The 21,957-nt window shown below is 37.1% G+C and overlaps 4 protein-coding genes across 4 annotated transcripts in view; all 4 read left to right on the forward strand.

Annotated features, from left to right (window-relative positions):
* The window catches only part of LOC134824065 (uncharacterized), a 96,506-nt gene that overhangs the window by 51,140 nt on the left and 23,409 nt on the right, over positions 1-21,957 (forward strand). The window lies entirely within an intron of this gene.
* LOC134824059 (collagen alpha-2(IV) chain-like) overlaps positions 1-21,957 on the forward strand; it is a 34,441-nt gene that overhangs the window by 170 nt on the left and 12,314 nt on the right. The window lies entirely within an intron of this gene.
* LOC134820842 (uncharacterized) lies at positions 1,966-6,606 on the forward strand. The gene is made up of 7 exons (XM_063831477.1): positions 1,966-2,041; positions 2,299-2,337; positions 2,444-2,491; positions 2,745-2,795; positions 3,754-3,804; positions 4,080-4,208; positions 4,400-6,606. Exons 1-7 carry the CDS (start codon positions 1,978-1,980, stop codon positions 6,499-6,501), a joined length of 2,484 nt encoding a protein of 827 aa, XP_063687547.1. The 5' UTR covers positions 1,966-1,977; the 3' UTR covers positions 6,502-6,606.
* On the forward strand, positions 13,744-15,554 carry LOC134812819 (opsin Rh6-like). Its single transcript, XM_063820397.1, has 2 exons — positions 13,744-14,110; positions 14,285-15,554. Exons 1-2 carry the CDS (start codon positions 13,747-13,749, stop codon positions 14,917-14,919), a joined length of 999 nt encoding a protein of 332 aa, XP_063676467.1. The 5' UTR covers positions 13,744-13,746; the 3' UTR covers positions 14,920-15,554.

The following is a 21,957-nucleotide window of genomic DNA, read 5'->3' on the forward strand; positions in this document are numbered from 1 at the left end:
TGAAACCAGGTAATGAATTGATACATGTTACGTATCCCAAATATCAGAGAATAGTGGCATGCAACGTATGTCAAGTAATGAATGAAGAACGCATTACAATAAACTGTATTAAATGGAATAACCTAAAGGGGGATAAAAGTAAATTAAATAGGCTGACACTACCTTAGAAATTTAATACAAGTAATATAATATTATATTTATTTAAAAAATTAAAATTAAAATTCCAACAGTAGATAGACACATCCTGCCGCGCACACAGCCACAAATTTTTAAACGTGGGCGTAAGTGTCCCTCAGAAAATTAACTTTTTAAAAATGTAAACCAGTACTATTTACTAACTTGAAAAAAGTTTAGTCGAACAGCTAGATTCATCAAAATAAAGGGTGCAGGCTAGCTTTGGGGCTATACGGTTAAAGTTATGTACAACATAATTTTGTTCGGCAAAACAGTCAATGCATATATTGTAATTTATAAATAAATACAACCATATACACATTCCGCCTTACACACAGCCACGCATTGTTGACTGCAGGTACCGCGCGCAGGTTCCATTCAATTGTCATTTTGCAATTACATGTCACATTATATGCTTCACTGTCACCAAAATGTAACTTTTATCATGTGGTGACCCCCACTGTCGCTTCGCTATAGTGTAGTTTCTATAGTAGAGTTTCTACGATACAGGGGGAAATGTTAAAATATTTCTATCACGAAAATAATCGATTTTATTATTCAGCCGCGCCGCGCATCAAATTATTTATTTGCAATCATTTACACTTAAGTTGTCAAAATGCACCAGTGGGCCACGCTGTAAAGTATTGATTGGCTACGATGGCCCCATTTATATACCAACTGTAAAGCAACATAAGGTATATAGTGCTTTTTGTTTTTAAAATTCATTAAAAACCTCCATGCATCATTAAATTATGACATGAAACATATACTTTAATATGTAGGGATAAAAAGTCTTACAGAAATTTACAGCACAGTAAATCTTCAACATGAATACATTGGCATATACCACTTAGAGGGGGATATCTTTTTAAAGAATAAGTTATACGAAAAGATTTTATTAGCAGGAGCTTTCAAAATACATGTGTAAATCGTGTTTAGCGGACCATCTAACTTTAATTTTGCTATTACTGCTAAAAAATAATCAGTTTCATAAGCTCCTTCCAGCTATCTTAGGCTGCCTTCTGCACCCTCTCTGGGCTGTCTCCAGTACTGATAGGCTAATATGACAAATTAACTTGATTCATGCTGCATGGTTTCTGCCATCTGGTGGTTTAGTAGCTGGATAGAGGTAGCATTTATATCAGAGGTTGCTGGAAAGATGTAAAATTATAACTTACTGATGGTGGTAGCTGGGTAGAGTTGGCATAGAAACAATCAACTTCTCCGTGCTACTGGAGTAACTAGGCCAATAGGAAAAGGAACTTGACAAAAAAAATTTCATAAAAGAGCACACCAAACCGATATTCAAGCACAATAATATTCTAGCTATAAAAAATCTCTATACATACCACAGTTACTTTGAGCTCTACAAGATAATGAAATGACGAATATCCCTACATGAGGTTTACTTATTAGCTTATTATAACCATTGATACAAAGGCCATAATCTTTTGCCAGCTCTCCAATATCCACCTTGGTCCTTGAAGGTGCATTTTATATCCTTGAACGAAAATATAAACTAAAGTATGTTTTAGTATAGACTTTTTGTCACAACAAGACTGTAACCTATAGTAAAAACTGTAAATAGAGCCCCTAATGTCTGTAAACAATTTTCTTCTAGTCTTAATATGAGCCTTGTCTTTAAAAACCTAACTGAACTAGCATTTCGGATTTAGCTCTACTGTGTAAACCCAAACATTTTGATGGATGTCTTAGAAGATCCTAAACCATATCCAATCAATGACTACAGTTATTTCTATTTCAAATAATGCAATAAATACTTTGATTTTAGCAAAGTTAGGAATGTGTGATAGGACTAAAAGAAGACGAATTCAGAGAGAAAACGAGGACAACAATTTTTTGAAGGGTGAATTTTTAATTATCATAATTCATGATGTAAAGTAAAATACAATTGTATTAGGATATATCCTTTGAAGGTGGGTCCTTTTTTATAAAAAAAATATTCAAAACTGTCAGTCAATAATTACAGTAAGTTTTAGTAAACTTTGAACTTGCTCTTTACTTCTATTTTACAATGGATAATAACCTTTTTGCATATCAAAAATCAAGAGAGAATAGCTATAATAATTGCATCTGTTGTAAACACTTATATACCGTTTTCAGAATATGGTGATTTGACAATATCTGAGGAAACAGAAAGAGGTTTGTGATGAGTAACCGTCTTTGAATGCTTTATAACGAATAGAATTACAAATTTTTTGTTTTATTGGCTGATTTTAGATTTTTTTGACATACATTTTTTTTTCAGGAAGGTACGGCGATATTGATTATCACGACGAAATTTTTGGGATTAGTGGTAAGTAACTGCAGCTGTGTACCTCTTGTTACAATGGAGTTTAGAGGTGTTCTTTGAGTCTAAGATAGACATTATAAAATCTTGAACATTTTACTGTGAAGCTTAATTACTAATTTTAAAAAATTAATCTACTTAACAACTCAATAGTCCATACCCTTTGTACATTCCTGAGTAGTGGATATACTTTTAAGAATTTCAAATTGTTGCTATAACTCTGTTATGAACTTTTTATTGTATCAATAATCACTTTCAGAAGATACCGAAGATGAATATAATGGTATTAATCTTGGAGAAGAGCAGATTGGTACGTCATTTTAATTTTCATCCTCTTTAAGTATAAGATTAACATGATAAATTTCTGTATATTTTCAATATTCAAAATAAGCAGTGTATCATACCACTGACCTAAGGTTTTGTGCCTTCAAACAACAATTTGGCCCCCTGCGGCAGAGGTGGCTATTGAGGGCGTCCAGGCGTCCTCAAATTATTAATATTATCTGGTGGCTGGTGCTTGAAAATAGAAATAGTGATTAGTAATGGTATTCGGAAATATCTAACCGCAATATAAAGCTCTCTATTCATTCAAACGTTCAAATGTAAGCGCACACATGATCTTTGTGAAATGTTGTGTTTTAGGGTGTCCAATCCTCGTTTGGACAACTTAGACGCACAGTTTTAACACATAGTTAATTGTAAACGGTACAAAGCACATCAAGCGCATCCCACTACATGTAATCTATATGATTTGGTTGTCCAGGACACCTTGCAATCTAAACTGTTATGATACTGCGCGGCTGAGATCGTACACATGTGTGTCCTGTTTCACTCATGTTATAAGTTTTTGTTTTTGTTTATTTGCTGTCGCCTGTGACACATTACATACATGAGGCACTGTGGCCTGTGTGTAACTGTAATGTACGTTGGAATAATTTAATTAATTAATTAACTCTCTGCTATGGTAATGGTATTGTATGCAGTCATCGGTGAATAGACATCGGCAGTTTGGGGAGGGGGGGGGGGGGGAGATTGGGGCGGCCCCCAAGGCCCCCTCCCCCAGTCGGTCAGACATCCAACAAAACTGCCAGCCAGCTCCCATGAGCCGCCTCTGCCCTGCGGCCTGACAGCAAATCAGCGAGGCCCTTTGTTAATTGTTATTCAGGGTTAGGGAGCCCTTCGTTACGCCACTGGTGCAACTATATCAGCTGGTGGATTTAAACTCTGTTAGAACTTTCTATTGTACTAATTACAATATTTGCTTTCAGAAGATACCGTAGATGAATGTATTGGTATCGATTTTGGAGAAGAGCAGATTGGTAAGTCATTTCAATTTTATTTCTTGATTTGATATGCAATTCTGTTAATTTTTAGCCATTATCTAACTTTAGAATGTTAATTTAGGTTTACCTTTCTCATCTTAAAAATGAATAACCAACTTATGGGCGAAAATCTATCAAAATTGTTGTGTGTGTCCTAATACAATGATCATATTATTTTTGGTTCATAACTCGTTTGCTGTCCATAAAATGGGTTCTGATCACAAGTGTTTTTAACTGCTAGCTATAAGTATAATTCTGTTAATACCAATTAGGTGTGGTTGAATTTGAAGAAGAGGATAAAGATTTTTATGATGATGTACTATTTATCCTGAGTTTTGCTACAAAATACAATCTGCCTTATGTCGCAATAGAACATTTACTACACAAGATCATACCAATCGGTAAGAAAATAAATTAAATAAAAAGTTTGAAATCCATATGGACGGGATATAAGCACATTATTTCATTTCTTAATAACAAGAGGATTGCATCTGATACTCTATTGTTTAATTGAATAAAATTGCCTATTTAAACAATTATCATCGTTTTTGGCCATATGTTAAATTATATTGTACAGAGTAACATCTTTCAGGGAAATATCCAGAGTGCCAGTCGGTCAAGACGTTCAGAAACTGGATTAAACAGCAAGTACCACAGGCAAAAAGATTTTTTGTTTGCACTGGGAATTGTGATGCATACTACGAGGACACAAAAGACGGTCTTCCGGAACATTGCAGGAAATGCAATTCAAAACTCAATCGGGACAGTCTTTGTAAAACAGGGAATTTTTTCCTGTACACATCTGTTGCGCAACAACTCACTTCTTTGTTGGGACTGCTCGAAAACGAGCAAGCAGTTTTAAATTTCCAAGAAAGTATTAAAACTGCTCAATATTTAAATTATGTGAGTGATACGATCAACTCGAAACGGTATAAAGAGTTGATCATGGCTAATCCAACAAGTTCTGAACAAGACATCCCCTTCCTAAGCTTCTCTATGAACTTGGATGGGGTTCAAGCATCCAAGTCTTCTCAGAACTCTTTATATCCGTTAATGCTTGTTCTGAACGAACTTCCCCCGAATCTGAGGCAAAGAAACATAATCATACCGTTTCTTTTCATGAAACGCCGTGGAAGTAACACCAAGTTCCACACCAGCTATTTGGGGCCGTTTGTGGAGGAAATGAAGTTATTGGGAAGCAGCTTTAGTTTCGTCTCACGACAGCGGAACTGTAACATTTCATTACCAGTTTACGTTTACTCGCTAAATTGCGATTCGGTGATGAAGTGTGACCTGCTTCATCTCAAGGGAGTTACTGGATACTTTTCGTGTCCGAAATGCAAGCAGAAGGGCGAATCAGTCGCTAAGGGTAGATCTTCCACTGTTGTAAAACCTGCAACGTTGGGCCCCAAAGGAGAGTTGATCAAATATCATCCCCGCAGTAAGGAAAATTTCGATCTGTCCCTTGAAGATGGTGTTTGTAAAAAGTCGATACTCTCGTCACTTCCAATGTTTACTGACATTTTCTGCAATGCTGCCATCGATAGTATGCATGGAGTCTACTTGGGTGTCTTCAAACTGGCGGCGAAATTATGGTTTAAAGAAAGAGGACGACCTTTCTCCGTCTCCCCTGCTGGTTACAGGATCGCCAAAGATGTCATGCAGAAAATCACCCCTTCATCGTCGATTGTACGTGGTGTTAGAAGTTTGGATGAGAGAGCAGACTGGAAAGCAAGTGAATGGCGCAGTTTTGGGTACTTTTGGGCACCCTTGATACTCGAAGCTCTTGTAAAGAACAGTGCAATTGATCAGGTATACCTTGACAACTGGATCCTATTCACCAGTGGATTGTCTCTCCTCAACTCTGAAAATGTCAGTCCAGCGGATATTAAAGCTGCTCGAAAGTATCTGTCCAGTTTCTGTGTCCAGTTCACTTCTATTTACGGTAAAGAGTATGCCATTTTGAACCCACACCTCATGGTCCACGTGGCAGAATCAGTTGACTACTTGGGGCCTATGTGGTCAACGTCTCTGTTCATAAACGAGTCTTTCAACCAGACAGTCCTGAACTGCTTCAGAAGTGGAACAGGAGGTGTGGTTCAACAAATCTCTGAAAGATTCACCTGGAGAAAGTTGTCTGTTGATTTGCATTCCTGGTTGAAGCAGACAAACCTGAACTACCAAAATCCAATTGCTGAAGAATGCTGGAAACTAGGTGAATTTGCGGAAATCCAGGAGTGCAGTCAACCATCCAGTCGAAAGATAAACAGTATCGATCAAGTTGGTCGGTACTGTTTAGAATCGACTAGATTGCTTTTACCAGATGCAGAACATGAACCCATATTTTTTGACCGAATCAAGAAGAGTGGCATGCTCTTTACAACAAGGAACTACCACTTCAAGAAGAAGCTAAAAAACAGGGACAGCTTCTTCTATTCCACCAAGGGCAGCATTTTTGGTGACATCACTGAAATCGTTAGAATTGGAAATAATTATTTTGTTTTGTATAATGTTTTCAAAACTAACGACGCACAATTAAGTGTAGTAAATAAACTGAACTACGCACATTTTGGAGAATTTGGAGATTCATGCGACATCTTACCACTACGGGATGTTACTAAAAAGTGTACCATGTTACAATTTAGTTTTGGTTGTTGTTTGATGTATGATATGAACAATAAAGAAGGATCGTAATTAAATATCCATTTCAACAATTATTTTACTTCGGACATTCCAACAATTTTATTTAAACCTGCTAATTGCAGGTAAATTTTTAACATTTTGTTTATCCATACCTGGCATAGTATTTTCATTTGCGTAATCACTTCCCTTCACTCAACTCAATTTACCGTGCCTTTTTTCTTCCTCCCAAACTTCGTGGTGAATCAGGGTATTACTGTATTTTTTATGCCCCAAATCAACAAACATATATCTGTATAGCTAGAATGCAGACTACAATTAATGATTTGTGCGGATAAGATAAAGAAAGAAAGAGAAAAAATGGAGCTGAAGATGAACAAAGAAAGATAATGGGAGAGAAGAGGGAATAGATAAAAACGCAGATGACTGAAGTTACGGATTTTATTTGACAGGTAGTTACTAACTAATACATACTTTTTCTAAGATCTAGTTACGAATTAATACATGATCGAGTCAGGAAATCGCGTAAATTCTATATCAAATTTAACCTATTTTTAGCAGGCACGTATCCAGGATTTTTGTTTAGGGGGGGGGGGGGGGGGGGGGGGGGGGGCATAGCCCAATTAAATTTTATTGAATGAATAACATCACTAATCTATTTGTTGGACAGGATCACTATGGTTCCCCATTGATCTTGTGACTATGGATATAACACATTCCTACAGAGAACGACTACTTGATTCAAATGATTTACAGGCTGGTTCCGTTTATGTTTATCATATATACAGACCCTACTCAGTGAGATCATTATCATCTGTAGACTGTTTTAAAAATGCCCTAAAGACGATTTATTTCAACCTAGCTTTTGATAATATTTCCAATATTTGTCCATAAAGTATGGGCTGATATGGAAGTGGATAATGTTGGTAACTTCATACAAATATTTGTCCATAAAGTCTGAACTGGTTAAAAAAGTCCATAATCTTGGTATTTCAACACTAAGTCTCGCTTGAATGACTTAAATGTACATCTTTGTTGGGTATATTTTAATGTCGAAGCGTGCAATAAATGTTAGAATTTATTTATTTATTTGGACACGTTCATTTGATTTTGAGGATATTGGTAAATATAAGTGACCCTATTAAAAGGCACAGTGTAGTTGACTTTGTCACACTATGAAATTACACAAACCCTTGATGGTTAGGATAATCGTCTTATCCTCCAGGCTAACTTTGTCACTTAACGATATCTAAATCAGGTGATAAGATATCGCTTAAATACGGCCGGCACGGAAATGGTTACATTGTCACACTATAAACATGTGACGGAGTAAATATGGACCCCTTGCTGCCGTTTTTGACCAGATTTTTGAGTGTCCAGTTGATTGGATGGGTACATACAGGGTGAGTTGAAAATAGTGTGTGGAATGTAAATGGCTCTAATTTTTTTGACAAATGACCTTTCCACTTAATTTTTGGATATTTAGGTAATGAAAATATATACATATTATGATAATACAATAAAAATGCTTAATAATTAATAATTTGCTCAACCCATCGTCCTTTATTAGCTAGGACATATTGATAACGTGTAAGACAATTGTCTACAGCCGACTTGACTGTATTAAGGGGGCAGGGGGGGTCTTCATGGAAATGTTCTCAAAATCGACTTTTTAGTTGTTTCTGATAGAGGGGAGTAATATCTGTCAGATGCTTGTATGACCATTAAGTACATATTTGACGACTTATTTCGTTAGATGGTGCACTCAGGTTTACTCTGTCACACATTTAAGTAAACATGTGAAGAATGTTTAGGGCACCCTGATAAGCAATGCTGAGTAGTGTAGGTTTATTTAATGGCCTGGAAGTGCTAGGAATTGTTACTATATCATATAGTCGTAAGGAATTAAAACACAGAAGGCACAAACAAGTTTACTTTGTCACATAATCTTGATGATATCTGAACATGTGTGAAGTTGAACAAATAATGATATACCAGCTTAAACCCCTTATATTATGTACTATGGATCAAACAACACTGCTAGTACCACGCACCAGTCACATAAATCATTATCGGGTGGTAATATGTTAACAGTGTCACAATTAAAGTACTGCAACATGGTCAAAAATAGGGTTATTTCGTCACAAAAAAATTCTTATAACTCTGTTAGCTCCTTGCTGGCAAAATAAATAGTTCATTGATGATAAAGTTACATAGTATTCTAATAGAGGTATAGCTCTTCAAAATAGGGGCAAGACATGTTTACTTTGTCACATCAGTAATTATTATAGGAGTTAGGTAATTGTCATCAGATTAACAGATCTTTTTTTGTAGTTTGGATCGATTAATATAGGCAATTAAGCATCATATGTCAATTTTAACACACTATCTTGATATTGTTGGGGCAGGGAAAGTTAATTTTGTTACATTTTCAGTGTCTTTGACAAATTAATCTAAAATTGTTAAACTTGAGCTCTGATGTTCTAGACAATATTCTACCAATCGTTTCTGAAAGAATGCTGAATTCTAATAGAGTTATAGATCTTCAAAATAGGGGCAAGACATGTTTACTTTGTCACATCAGTTATTATTAGAGTTAGGTAATCGTCATCAGATTAACAGATCTTTTTCGTAGTTTGGATTGATTTATATAGGCAATAAAGCAGCCTTTGCTAATTTTTACACACTATCTTGAAATTGTTGGGGCAGGAAAAGTTAATTTTGTCACATTTTTAGTGACTTTGACAAATTTAACCTAAAATTGTTAAACTTGAGCTCTGATGTTCTGGACAATATTCTACCGATTTTTTTCTGGAAGAATGTTGAATTCTAATAGAGTCATAGAATATATAGATCTTCAAAATAGGGGCAAGACATGTTTACTTTGTCACATCAGTTATTATAATATATATAGTTATTATAAGAGTTATTATAAGAGACTATTTCATTCTATAATCATTGTTTTTAACCTATTTACGACATATCATTTTTTGTGACAATGTAAACATCAACTGATCTTAACTTGCATCAACTACATTGTCATCATATAAAGTTTTTCCGCCTTTCAAACCCAAATCAGATATAAATAATTCGCCCAAAATTTAAAATTCCATATATTGTGACAGAATTAACCTCATTTCCCAATAAATAAGTGCCTGTATTAGCTAACTATTCGAAACAAAATGTTTTAGGGCTATGATTGGTAGATCAACCATCAAATAATGAGTTAAAAGGTTTTTAAGGACACCTCACAGTAGAATAGAGGTATGGTATTCTGAGTGTGACAAAGTTACCCAAATATTGCCTTGTAACCGTTCGATCCGTGCCCTTTAACCAATGTTGTATCATAATTGTTAGATTGACCTAATCTACTATATTTCAGACCAAGGAATGATAATTAGACAACTGCAGTTAACTAAGTCACACAAAATGTGACATTTGAACCATTATAGTGCCTAACAACAATAAATTTTCTTTCTGAGCAGTGCATATGGGAGTATGGCCATGGGTTACGTGGCTAATGTTCAGAACTTCTGAACGTGCTAGGTTAATATATGTCAAAATTAAGCCATTATCGTCGAAAACGCTATCATTTTTGTTTACCAATATCCTCAAACTCAACAACAATTGACCCCCCGATAATTGACCCCCGACAATTGACCCTATGTAATTACCATAACCATAACCATAACCATAACCATAACCATAACCATAACCATAACCATAACCATAACCATAACCATAACCATAACCATAACCATAACCATAACCATAACCGTAACCATAATCATAACTAATTGTCATGCTAAGCCCTAGATTTCACAATTGACCCCAGTGTAATTACATAGGGTCAATTGTCGGGGGGTCAATTGTCGCGGTACCATCTGATCATGTGTCGACTTTCTCTACGCCCGCGATTTCTTATCTTTGCACCTGAACCTTGCACCTGAACCTTTCCAGTGTTTTTATGTAATAAGAAGACTCGTGCATTCTCTAGGGAGGCTCTGGGTCCATTGATTTCGTCCATTAGACAGAAGAGTACCATGTCAGGAATTGGAATAGTTGTTGATGATGGCAACTGATAATACTCCACCAAAAACGAACGACTTATATACCACATTTAAATCGTAATCATTTATATCATTGAGCAATATACTACGCTACAATCAATGCTATTCGTAACTAATTATATCTGAGAGACCACATTTGAATCGAAATCGATAGTTTGTTCCAGCAATTTACTACGCTACAATTAATGGCAAATTATGCTAGTCGTAAATTGCATCCAAGATACCATACATACCATTCAATTTCATAAAATTTGCGGTCATATGATCTGGTAACCAATCAACTATTCACGAACACCTGTTCGGAGAACAACTGTTCGGCGAACAGGGGTTGGGCTATCTGGATACTGCCTAGTATTGTTGAATAAGCGCTTCAAAAGTAAATGCATGGTTTTTAGCTAAGGCATCTAATTTTATACTTTTGTAAAAAAACATTTGAACAACGTTTTGATTGTAACTATAAATATAATACTACAACTTACAGCAATAAATCATTATATACTTACTCTTTATTGACTGACCTGGAATCTATTGTATTGATCATGGTTACTTTCTACAGAGCAAGCAGATCAATCTATTCAACAGCGAAGGAATCAAAATGAGATTAGATGGAGACCAAATTTTAGCTAAGGTAGCTTCCAACTAAATATACGTGCTAAAAATCTTTCATTTGGTATTTATCTTTACGATTGTATCGTCCGATTTGCAAGAATAACGCGTGTGCAATAAAATGCATTTGACTGGCATGGTTTTCTTGGCGCGATAGACAAATTGCTGGGTAATAATGGTGATCGCGCGCTTGAACCGCGCACACCGTGCGCGTATATTTGATGTTAGCCCGGCGAAAATTTTAGCCCGACGAATGTGCGGACACCTTAACCCGGCGAAAGGCTGCTTTCGCCTGGCGAGTTATCCCGGCGAAAATCTTCGTTCGCCGGCGAATGGGCTGACTGGGTGGGACTTCACTATCGCGGCAGTGGAAATGCAAAAGTATAAACCCGCGTATTAATATTATATTTGATTGACACACGCTGCAACCCCTTTTGATCGCGCGGCGCACGAGAGGTATACAACGTGTAGCAAATATTTGAAAACAGGCATAACATTGTCGTATGAAGTATAAGCTCTCTTTGTAGCGCGATAAGATGCACTACTTACTAACTGGGCCGCGCCGCTCATCTTCTCGCAACTTCAGTAGATCGGCGAAATGCACCAGTGGGCCTCACGCCGAGCTGCACGAAGGATTGACATCGTGAATCAAGAACAGTCCAAACAGACCGCAATGCGTGCAATCCCCCCTAATAAGTTTATAGTATTATCTTGAGGCTAACCTAATTATGATTACCAACGCTACATAATATGCAGTAACGGGAGATATATTGAAACCCTATTGAGTTCTATTGTTTTGAGCAATTGAGCGAAGTCAGTTTTGCAAATATCGCGAACTGAGATATGGGCAATTTTGTTCATTTTTTGCGATTATTTGAACACAGAATCCACACACCACAGTTAGGTAGATACTGAGCTGAAAATTATAGATAATGTGTAGTATAGGCTTACCTTTCATGTAAAGTTAGTTTCATTTAAAAATATTGATATTTGACCAATATATGGGCCAAAATCGATCAAATTTGGTGCGTATGCCCAAATATGGTCATATGGTTTTTTGCTCATAACTCAGTCATTTTTTGTTAAATCTTGATGAAAATTTATATACGAGTTCAGGGGACCACTAGCTACAAGTAGAGCACCTAAAATCTGGATTTTGGGCATGTTCAGGGTATTTGGCTAAATTGGGCCTAATTTGGACAAAATATGGGCGTGGCTGCCCCGCGAGCACCGTTTGGCGGTTGGGGTCCGGGACCCCCTCAAAAGTTCGGTCACTGGTCCTAGTTTGTTGGTCTGCTATCTCGAAACCAAGTTTCACAAAAATATCAGGGTGAACCCCCCCCCTCCTTAATTAAAAGGTCACCCATTGTAAAAATATGAAAAACACCTGACCAAATTATCTTTTAAATGCTTTTGTAATTAACACACAGAACATACTTTAAACTGAAGATGCAGCTAGAACAGGTCTGCTCTAGAACAGTTTGTGAATGACGCTATTGTTGTATATTAGGCGAACGATAACTATATTGTTGTTATCTCGACTTAACGACAAGGTGTAAAGTGGGCCAACTATTATCATACTAGCTCCTTTTTGTTATGTTGACGTTCGAAGCAGACTTACTTTGCCTTTAATTGAACATAATTTAAGAGTTTGTCAGGATACTGATAGGTCACAACATCTCACGAAAGCCATCCGACTGCCTAAACCTAAGATGAGAAGTATGTATGATACCGGGCGAAAAGTACGTACTTGTACTTTATTTTGAAAAGTACGTATGATACCTCAGTGTACGATTCAAAAAATTTTCAAACTTATTTTCACAGGCGCGATGTAACGTTTTTTAGATCCGACGTTTTATTTATTGGAAACTCCCGACTTCCACGATTGAAATTTCATTGTCATGATGGTTTTGAAAGCCATATTCATGGAGATAATAGAAACACTCAATCGCAGATAACAAAGAAAGTTTAATAAGCTTCATCATTTCATTAAAACAAAAAACAATGAACTTTCTAGCATCATCATTTCAACAGATCAAATTTACTTTCAGCTTTAACGTTTCAGTATTGCATTAGAGTTGATGTAGATCAATTTGTTGAATCTCTCAGGCTTAGTGCGTAGTCTTCTACTGCAGTAGATATACTCCATGTACTTATAAGACTCTGAAATCGCGCGAAATTTTTAAAACCGCGCGAAAGTTTGACACGTGCACTTATACATTATTGTATCTGCGTACTTTTCCGCAGTATTTTAAAAGTACGTACTTGTACGATACTTTGAAAAGTACGTATGATACATACTTCTCATCTTAGGCCTAAACAATATAGAGCTGTATTTGCAGCAAATTTTTAATTTATTGAAGCTTTGAAGGATAATCTGGTAATGTGGTAAAGGTATGGCGCCGACGAGATGGGCGACCACTTTTTCCATTGATATCTTTGTGGACATCATTCCTATGTGTTTGACCGTTAACTGTAACATTTACATAGCTTACAAGGAATTGTAGAGGGTTTGAGACGATCGTCACAATTTTGTGGTATTTATAAGATTATATTCTGTATTTTTTAATCGAAGAAACAAGCCTGATTTAAAACCACATTATATCAGTTTATGTTTATAGCGATGTTTGAAGTCGGCAACATAACAGAAATCAGGGACATCATGCCCATCCTCGGGATGAGTACACCTTGCTGGGGTTTCCTCTGTTTCTACAATGTTTTTGTAGTGGTCGGTGGCATTGTCGGCAACTTCATCATCCTCAACTCTTCTCTTATCCACCATGCCATCAAGTTTGATAAGGTCACCCTCCTGTTTGTACACAATCTGGCGGTAGCAGATCTGGTGATGATCCTTCTGATCTACGTGCCCATGTTGAGTTCTCTCGTGAACAGAAGATGGGTCCTGGGGGAAGGGATCTGCTGGTTTGTAGGGTATTTCTTTGGGGTACCCATAGTATACGAGGTGCTATCAGTCTTCATTATGTCCGGTAATTTAAATAAACACTGTATAAGTATTGATTAATTGTATTTGTAGCAGTTATGATTTATTGATTCCTATAATATTCATTAATAATCAATAATCACATGGATGATCATTGGTAACACCATTCATAGTTCGTATTACTTTTAAGTCGAAATACAGTCTAATAAACAAATATCAGTTTACAGATTTTGCCTGATTATGCGGAGTAAACGCATAAACGAAGATACGGCCGTGAAGGCTGTTAAGATTTTCCTGGCAGTTTTGTTGGTAACCTTGGTAGGATTCCAACTGTACACCGCGGTGGTCGGCTACCCACCCTTCTTCAAGCCTGATCTCCTCATCTGCATGTCTGGCGTCTACAAAGCTAAAGACACCAACGGAACCCTGCTCACCGTCCTCAATCTGGTGCTTACAGTTGTTCCCGTTATCTCTATGGTTCTTCTCAATATGGGTTTAGCAGTCAAGCTGTGCCTGCACGGAGCTAGAGTGAAGAGGTCTGTTCCTAGACGGACCTTGGTTGCGCTAGGAACAGTCACCTGGTGTTTTGCTGTGTCTTACAGCTTCGTTATCGGTCACCTAGTGTTGGAAAAGGTGACCGGTCAGATGCCGTGGTACGAGTTGACGATGATGTACTTGCTCGGAGGAAATGTGTTGTGTAACCCGGTCATCTATTTTGTTACCAACAAACGGTTCAGGAACTTCGTCATTAAGGGCAAACTGAGGTCCTTGGCTGTCAGTATTTCAAGGGATACGAGGAGCAGTAAGAGTCAGAGTAATGCAGAGAAATATTCAACGGAGAATGAACCAGGATGAACAGAAATTTAGATAATGTTCAGGTAGGCGGATAGTGCCAGAACATATACACAATACAAGCCGAAAAGAAAAGAGCATAAACAAGAATGGACATTTCGGCTGTTACAATCAACAACCTCGAATTAATGGGACTGCTTATTGTGTTGGAGAACTTATGACTATGTTTATAAAACATTATGACATCGTGACGGGGGAGGAATCTCTCCTGGCTAAGTAAATAGTGGTTTTTCAAGAAGCTAGCTGATAAACTGTTTAGAAAGTCTGCTCAACGATATAGTAAGGCAATGACATTTATCAGGAAGATAGTGAGATTTGAACTCTGATAAAAACAGTCATAGATCTCTCTATCAGAGGGGAAAGAGGATTGGAAAAGTAGTAGTGATGTTAAAATAGCATATTTTGACATAGACTTAGAGCCTGTTATAGTCTGTACATTGAATTTGCTATGGGCTCCATATATTGTGGAGCGGATTTTTGTATAAAAGAATTCTGGTCAAATTTTTAGAATTTGTTCTGTTTTATTTAATTTCTTGTTTGATTTGAAAATTGTTCAGGGTATCTGACCTGGGAAATGACGATTGCAGAAATTATTTGTGTATATTGTTTGAACTTTGAATAACTTCTATTCACTTGTTAACTTTAGAGTTTCATTTTTTAAAAGAGATGATTGAATTTATTACAGACAAATATTCAAACTCGGTGAAAAATGCGATCAAAATTAGATGAAAATCATTCCATTGCACAGTTGAATACCAAAAAGTTTAAGAGTACACAATTTGTATTTAATCATTAATGTGATATTCAGTGTTTTTTCAGAGTCTCCAATATGGCACCTTGATCAGATTCAGCTGCAACTAGGTTATGGTTGATACCAGCATAAGTAAGGCATTCCAGCAACCATTACACTTGTTGAGTTGTAGTTGTATCCCACAGTTTGAGTTGCTTTTCCAGGAAAGCCAGTAACCGCCACTTCAGCCTTGCAGATGATCAGTAAGCTTGCACTGGTCGTCACATTTCTCTCCATTCTCTTTGTGGATTACAGAATTGGCTGCTGATCCCTTTCTGCCATCAAGCGCACTATAGCATATAGACACACTAATTGTTATGATTTTGACAACAAATCACTGAAACTTGAAACTGCAAACCTGGCCTGCTCCCAGTTACATAATATTAATTAACGATAAGCTTACACAATAATTTATTGACATTGGTTGGATCTTCAACTCAACAAAGTCACTCATGAAACAAGAATCTTACCGTAACTATAGTCAAATATAATCCTACGCATGACGAAGTAACTGTAAATTAGATATTTGTTTGCAATTGACTAATTTTTAGCCACGCAAACGTGTGATAATATTAGTATCGGTTCCCTTCAGGCGTATCTTGCTATGCTGACAATTTTATTAAATCGGAGCTCATGACGTTATGTAATAAACAAACCAAAGTCAAATGATCTTCTGTAATGATTTACCTTGTGGTTACCTTGAAATAATAAATAGCCACATAATATCAATCAATTCATAATTCGTCGGTTTAACTTGTCAACTAATATTCAAATCGTATCGTGATGGAGGAAATTAAGGATTTCCTGAAAGGTGACTCTTCCTCCTCTTCCAGCTCCTCTTCCAGTTCGGGTGATGATACTCTTCAGAACTACTCGGGTAATGAAGAAGAGAAGATCCAGAAAAGGAAGACTAGAAGAGACAGGAGACAGACTGAACGCAGGGCGCTCAGGGAGAAAAGGAGGGCTGAAAAGAAAGCGAAAAAAGAAAAAGGGTCAAAGGACGGGCCAGAATCACAAATCATCCTCGAAAGTAAGCATTTTGCTATTAATCGACGTAGATTGTAAATTAAAATATGATTATTTACAAATAATATTGCCCTACAAAATATAAAAATTCCTGCGAATGCGTAAAAGTAAAACGAATATTAGAAATTAGAAATATTAGAAATTGGTAATAGATTCAGTGTTTTCAGGTATCAGTATTTTTATGGAAAGCGTGAAGCTAATTTAATTATTGTGAAGGTCATCTTTAAGACTATGTTACTACTACTAGTGTTATACTGGTGTGATGGTACAATTATGATCACACCACAGTACGTTAATTCGATGAATTTTAATGGTACAATTTTGCAAAATTAACTGCGCAACTACTAGCGAACATTTTACTTGTAGTTGTTTTAACATGGTGTTTCTCTCGAACGTTCTAAAAACTGCTTTTAGCGGACAAATAAATTCCGGCCCGCCTAAGAAGATGTGGGGGTTATATTAGGAGATGTGGGGGATATATTAGGAGATGTGGGGGTTATATTAGGAGATGTGGGGGATATATTAGGAGATGTGGGGGTTATATTAGGAGATGTGGGGGATATATTAGGAGATGTGGGGGATATATTAGGAGATGTGGGGGATATATTAGAGATGTGGGGGTTATATTAGGAGATGTGGGGGATATATTAGGAGATGTGGGGGTTATATTCGGAGATGTGGGGGTTATATATTAGGAGATGTGGGGGTTATATTAGGAGATGTGGGGGATATATTAGGAGATGTGGGGGATATATTAGGAGATGTGGGGGATATATTAGGAGATGTGGGGGATATATTAGGAGATGTGGGGGATATATTAGGAGATGTGGGGGTTATATATTAAGAGATGTGGGGGATATATTAGGGGATGTTGGGGTTATATATTAGGAGATGTGGGGGTTCGGCTGAATTGTTTCGCCAATGTATTATAGGTCGTGGTTGCTTAGTGATACACTGATATAGCATGCTTTCATTCGAGGCTAAATTTGTCTTTTATTTCTCTCTCATTAATCTCTTAATATGGCCATGATCATTTTTAAATGCTTTATTTATCTCTGCCCTTGCAAAAATTCCAAATTCCAGCAATGATTCAGTGAAGCTGTACAGTAAAAAAGTTTTGCGGCTGGAAAAGTAGATGAAACTATCAAGTACTTGCAAGTTTGCACGGTAGAATTTGCACACTAAACAATCTATTTATAAAAGTAAACTCATCGATTCCGCATGAGGGCGCGAAGGGTTTGGTATTTCTGAGCAAAATTTTGAGTCCCGGGTAGATGTCTAAAACTCATAAAAGTTCCTAACAGCTATTTTGAATGTAGTCCTTTGCTCACCGCACCAGAACTACTTAGGAGAATGGAGAGTAACTCTGGAAGATTGATAATCAGGAAGATTGATAAACATATTTCATGAAAATTCAACGAGAGGCGCCACTTTGAGTCGCTGAAAGCATTTTTGAATTTATTTCGGCAAGATCTGACAAGCGCCATTAGCTATTTAAGTTTTAACTGCACCGTGAACATTCGGAGTAACACTAAGATCAACGGTTCGCCGACATGTTAAACCTTTTATTAAATATATCATAGCCATCAAAGTAGAGTAAATATTAAGTAAGTAGTCTATTTGTCGACAGGGTTAAAGTAACAACTTATTTGTTATTTATTGAATACTACTAGTATTATAAAGTAATCGCTAAACTCCGCTAGTATCATACTTTTGGAGTCAAGTAACTACAGGCTATGAGACTTGAATATTATAAAGCTAAAGATATAGTGGGTAATATCTGTATCTGCATTCTGTATTTTTATCTGTATCTGTATCCTTTCTTACATGTCCTGTCACCTGTCACTATTGCATGGAAAATGAAGATAATCGAAATAATATGAATGCATATAAGGTGGTACGTGGAAAGGTATAATGTATAAGTTTATTTTCAAAAACTTGTGCTGGCACAAATAAATATTAATAAAATAGTACATCAATAGCTTAACTGCAAGTTTTAACTGTGCTGAGTAGGAATAGAGCCAAAAGACACTTTCATGGTTTTCTTCGAAATTGTTAAAAGTATTGTTATAACCATAACATAAAATTAAAACATTAACTACTGAGTATCATGATTTCAAGGGCCAAATATTGTTGCTTTGGCCAATTGGTGTTACAGTGTCCCTAAAATTTATTTCACTCGTTCAATTTTCATTTTTTATGACATCCCAAAATCTTTTAAGCAGATTAAATAATATCATAAATTAAGAGGCAGTGAAACTAGCGGGCTGCAGTATTGTAGTATATGATATTTTTTGTGGATTCACTTTAAAAGTTTTTCCTGGAAAAGGTGTTGATTTCAATTATTATAGAGAAATATATTTACTTCCAGCTTTTCTAACCACTTATAACATATTAGGTCCTGAACCGTGCTCGAAAGAACCAGAAATGTCAATTTGCGGAGGTGAGTGCATTGTCAATCTGGTGCAGAATTATTTTAATGAATTTAAAAATAGAACAATAGATAGGGCACACCTTCTTTTGGGCGAGCGTGCTAAATCAATCTACACTCGATCTTCGAGATGTTTCTAAAAGGGCCCCTTTTAAATGATTAATCATCGTCTTCTTTTGGGTTCCCTAGACGAGGGAGAACATGCAACATTTTTTGGAAAATATGCTTTGAGGAATGAATTCTAGTATTGAGGAGTGTAAATTTTGGGGGAATGAGAGCATATTACTATTGAAAGGGATTTTGCAACCCTTGAATAGCTTAGGTCTGCACCCCTGAATAGTTGATTTCCCTACCGGAACCTTTTCAATACCTACATATATTATTAATATTAGTGCTGTCACGTTTAAAACAAAGATCGAGTAAAATGATAAATTAGGTAACAGAGACGATTGAATCATGATTAGTGACCGTCTGGGTTTGAACTTCACAACATTTTCAGGTCCAGAATCGTGTTATCAAGGTGAATCAAAAGCAGACTATGAAGTCGAAATTGTAGCAATTTGCGCAGGCAAGTGTTTGGGAATTAATAAGTTGAAATCCCACTTTATGATTAAGTAAGACGGACCTTGGAAGTCAATTGTATCTGTATCATTTTTATTTTATTGGACAATTTTAACATATTAGGTCCTGAACCGTGCTCGAAAGAACCAGAAATCGCAGTTTGCGGGGGTTTGAAAGAATCAGAAATCTCAGTTTGCGGGGGTTTGAAAAAACCAGAAATCTCAGTTTGTGGAGGTTCGAAAGAACCAGAAATCTCAGTTTGCGGAGGTTCGAAAGAACCAGAAATCTCAGTTTGCGGAGGTTCGAAAGAACCAGAAATCTCGGTTTGCGGAGGTTCGAAGAACCAGAAATCTCAGTTTGTGGAGGTTCGAAAGAACCAGAAATCTCAGTTTGCGGAGGTTCGAAAGAACCAGAAATCTCAGTTTGCGGAGGTTCGAAAGAACCACAAATCTCAGTTTGCGGAGGTTCGAAAGAACCAGAAATCTCAGTTTGCGGAGGTGAGTGCATTTGAGAAAACCAACAAATTCAACTGCTGGTGTGGAATAATTTTAATGAATTGAATTAATTAAAATTATAAATTAGGTGACAGAGACGATCGAATTATGATCGGCGACCAGTGGGTTTGAACTTCACAACATTTTCAGGTCCAGAATCGTGCTATCAAGGTGAATCAAAAGTAGACCATGAGGTTGAAATAGCAATTTGCGCAGGTAAGTGTTTCGAAATTATAATAATAAAATTCCACATTTAGTAAGACGGACCTTGGAAGTCAATTGAATCTGTATCATTTAAAAAAAACTTGATTTAACATTGAAGCCTTTATAACACATTAGGCCCCGAAGTGCAGGATTACTACGTGGAGGAGACCGACTGTCACGTCAAGGAATCCGACCTGGAACACTGCGGAGCAATTGAACTGGGCCATCATGTTGAGAGTACAGACAACGAAATGCACTTGGTCGGACACTCAACCTGCGGAGAAGTTGTGGGGCAGCCAGGATATACAGAGACGGTGACCTACAGCCAGTGCGCTGGCGAAGGAGAGGTTGTGGTTGTGGAGAGTCATAGCGGGCATCATAGACATGCGATGAAGGACAAATTGCACGGGATGAAAACAAGAGTTGACCATTTCTTCCATAGAGGACACCATGACGATCAACATCATGGTGATGAACACCATGACGACCAACACCATGGTGATAAACACCATGGAGACCACCACCACCACCATGACAGTCATGACCACCATGATAGAGAGCATGATCACGATTCTGACGGTGGCGAAGACGAGCACCACAGCTTTTTTCACAACATGAAGGGAAAAGTAGATCATTTCTTCCACAGAGATCATGGTCACGGTGATCACCACGAAGAACATCACCGTGAAGAACATCACGGTCATGGAGAAGGTGACCATCATGACCATGGTCATTCACAGGAACAGCCATGATGGAGGTCATGACGGTGGTGGTGGCGACTATGGAGGTTGTGGTGATTGATAGGTAGAAAAAATGAAATCACCTAAATTTGGCTTCACAAATGACCTGTTTAGAACGTAGGACAGCTTGACAATTGACATTTATTTGTTTCATTATGACAGACAGATTATTAATCGCAAATGCAAATTACTTTCGTTATAAGCTAATGATCTAATATCAATAATATATTAATTATATTCGGTAAATCGTATAAATATTACAATGATGAAGAAACAATTTTGTTTGCTAATTGTTTGTCTGGATATGAAATTTTCCGGTATTAGAATTTAGGGCCTGAATAATCGAGCTTCGGTTGCAGCATTGTTTACAATCCGTCATTAACACTCTCAGACACTGGATTCAGGAATGTAAACGTTTGATCTGTAGCAACTGGTAGTTCTAATTCGGTCGACAAAAGGTGATACTCAGCGGCTTTTTATTTCTCGGAAACGCTTTACCTCAAAAATTCAATTCATGTCTCTCAATTGAATCAGTAGGAATACAATCGCTCCATTTACTGCACATGTTTGGAAGAGAAGTGTCGGTATTGCACTATAGTATAAAAGTGTTGTCCTGCACGTAGTAAACACGCCTGAAGTACCAAAGTGTCCAATGATCAATCAACCCGGAAAATGATGCAGTGTTGGCAGTACTGCGGAGGCCAGTTCCACGTGACCGGGAACACAGCAGAACATAGTGGACCGTGAAACGGCAGCAGCAAGCCACGTGAGCCAGAGCGGCAGAACAGCAACACA

Source organism: Bolinopsis microptera, chromosome 1 (genome assembly GCF_026151205.1).
Source record: "Bolinopsis microptera isolate Bmic1 chromosome 1, MBARI_Bmic_1.0, whole genome shotgun sequence".
In the NCBI taxonomy this organism is placed as follows: domain Eukaryota; kingdom Metazoa; phylum Ctenophora; class Tentaculata; order Lobata; family Bolinopsidae; genus Bolinopsis; species Bolinopsis microptera.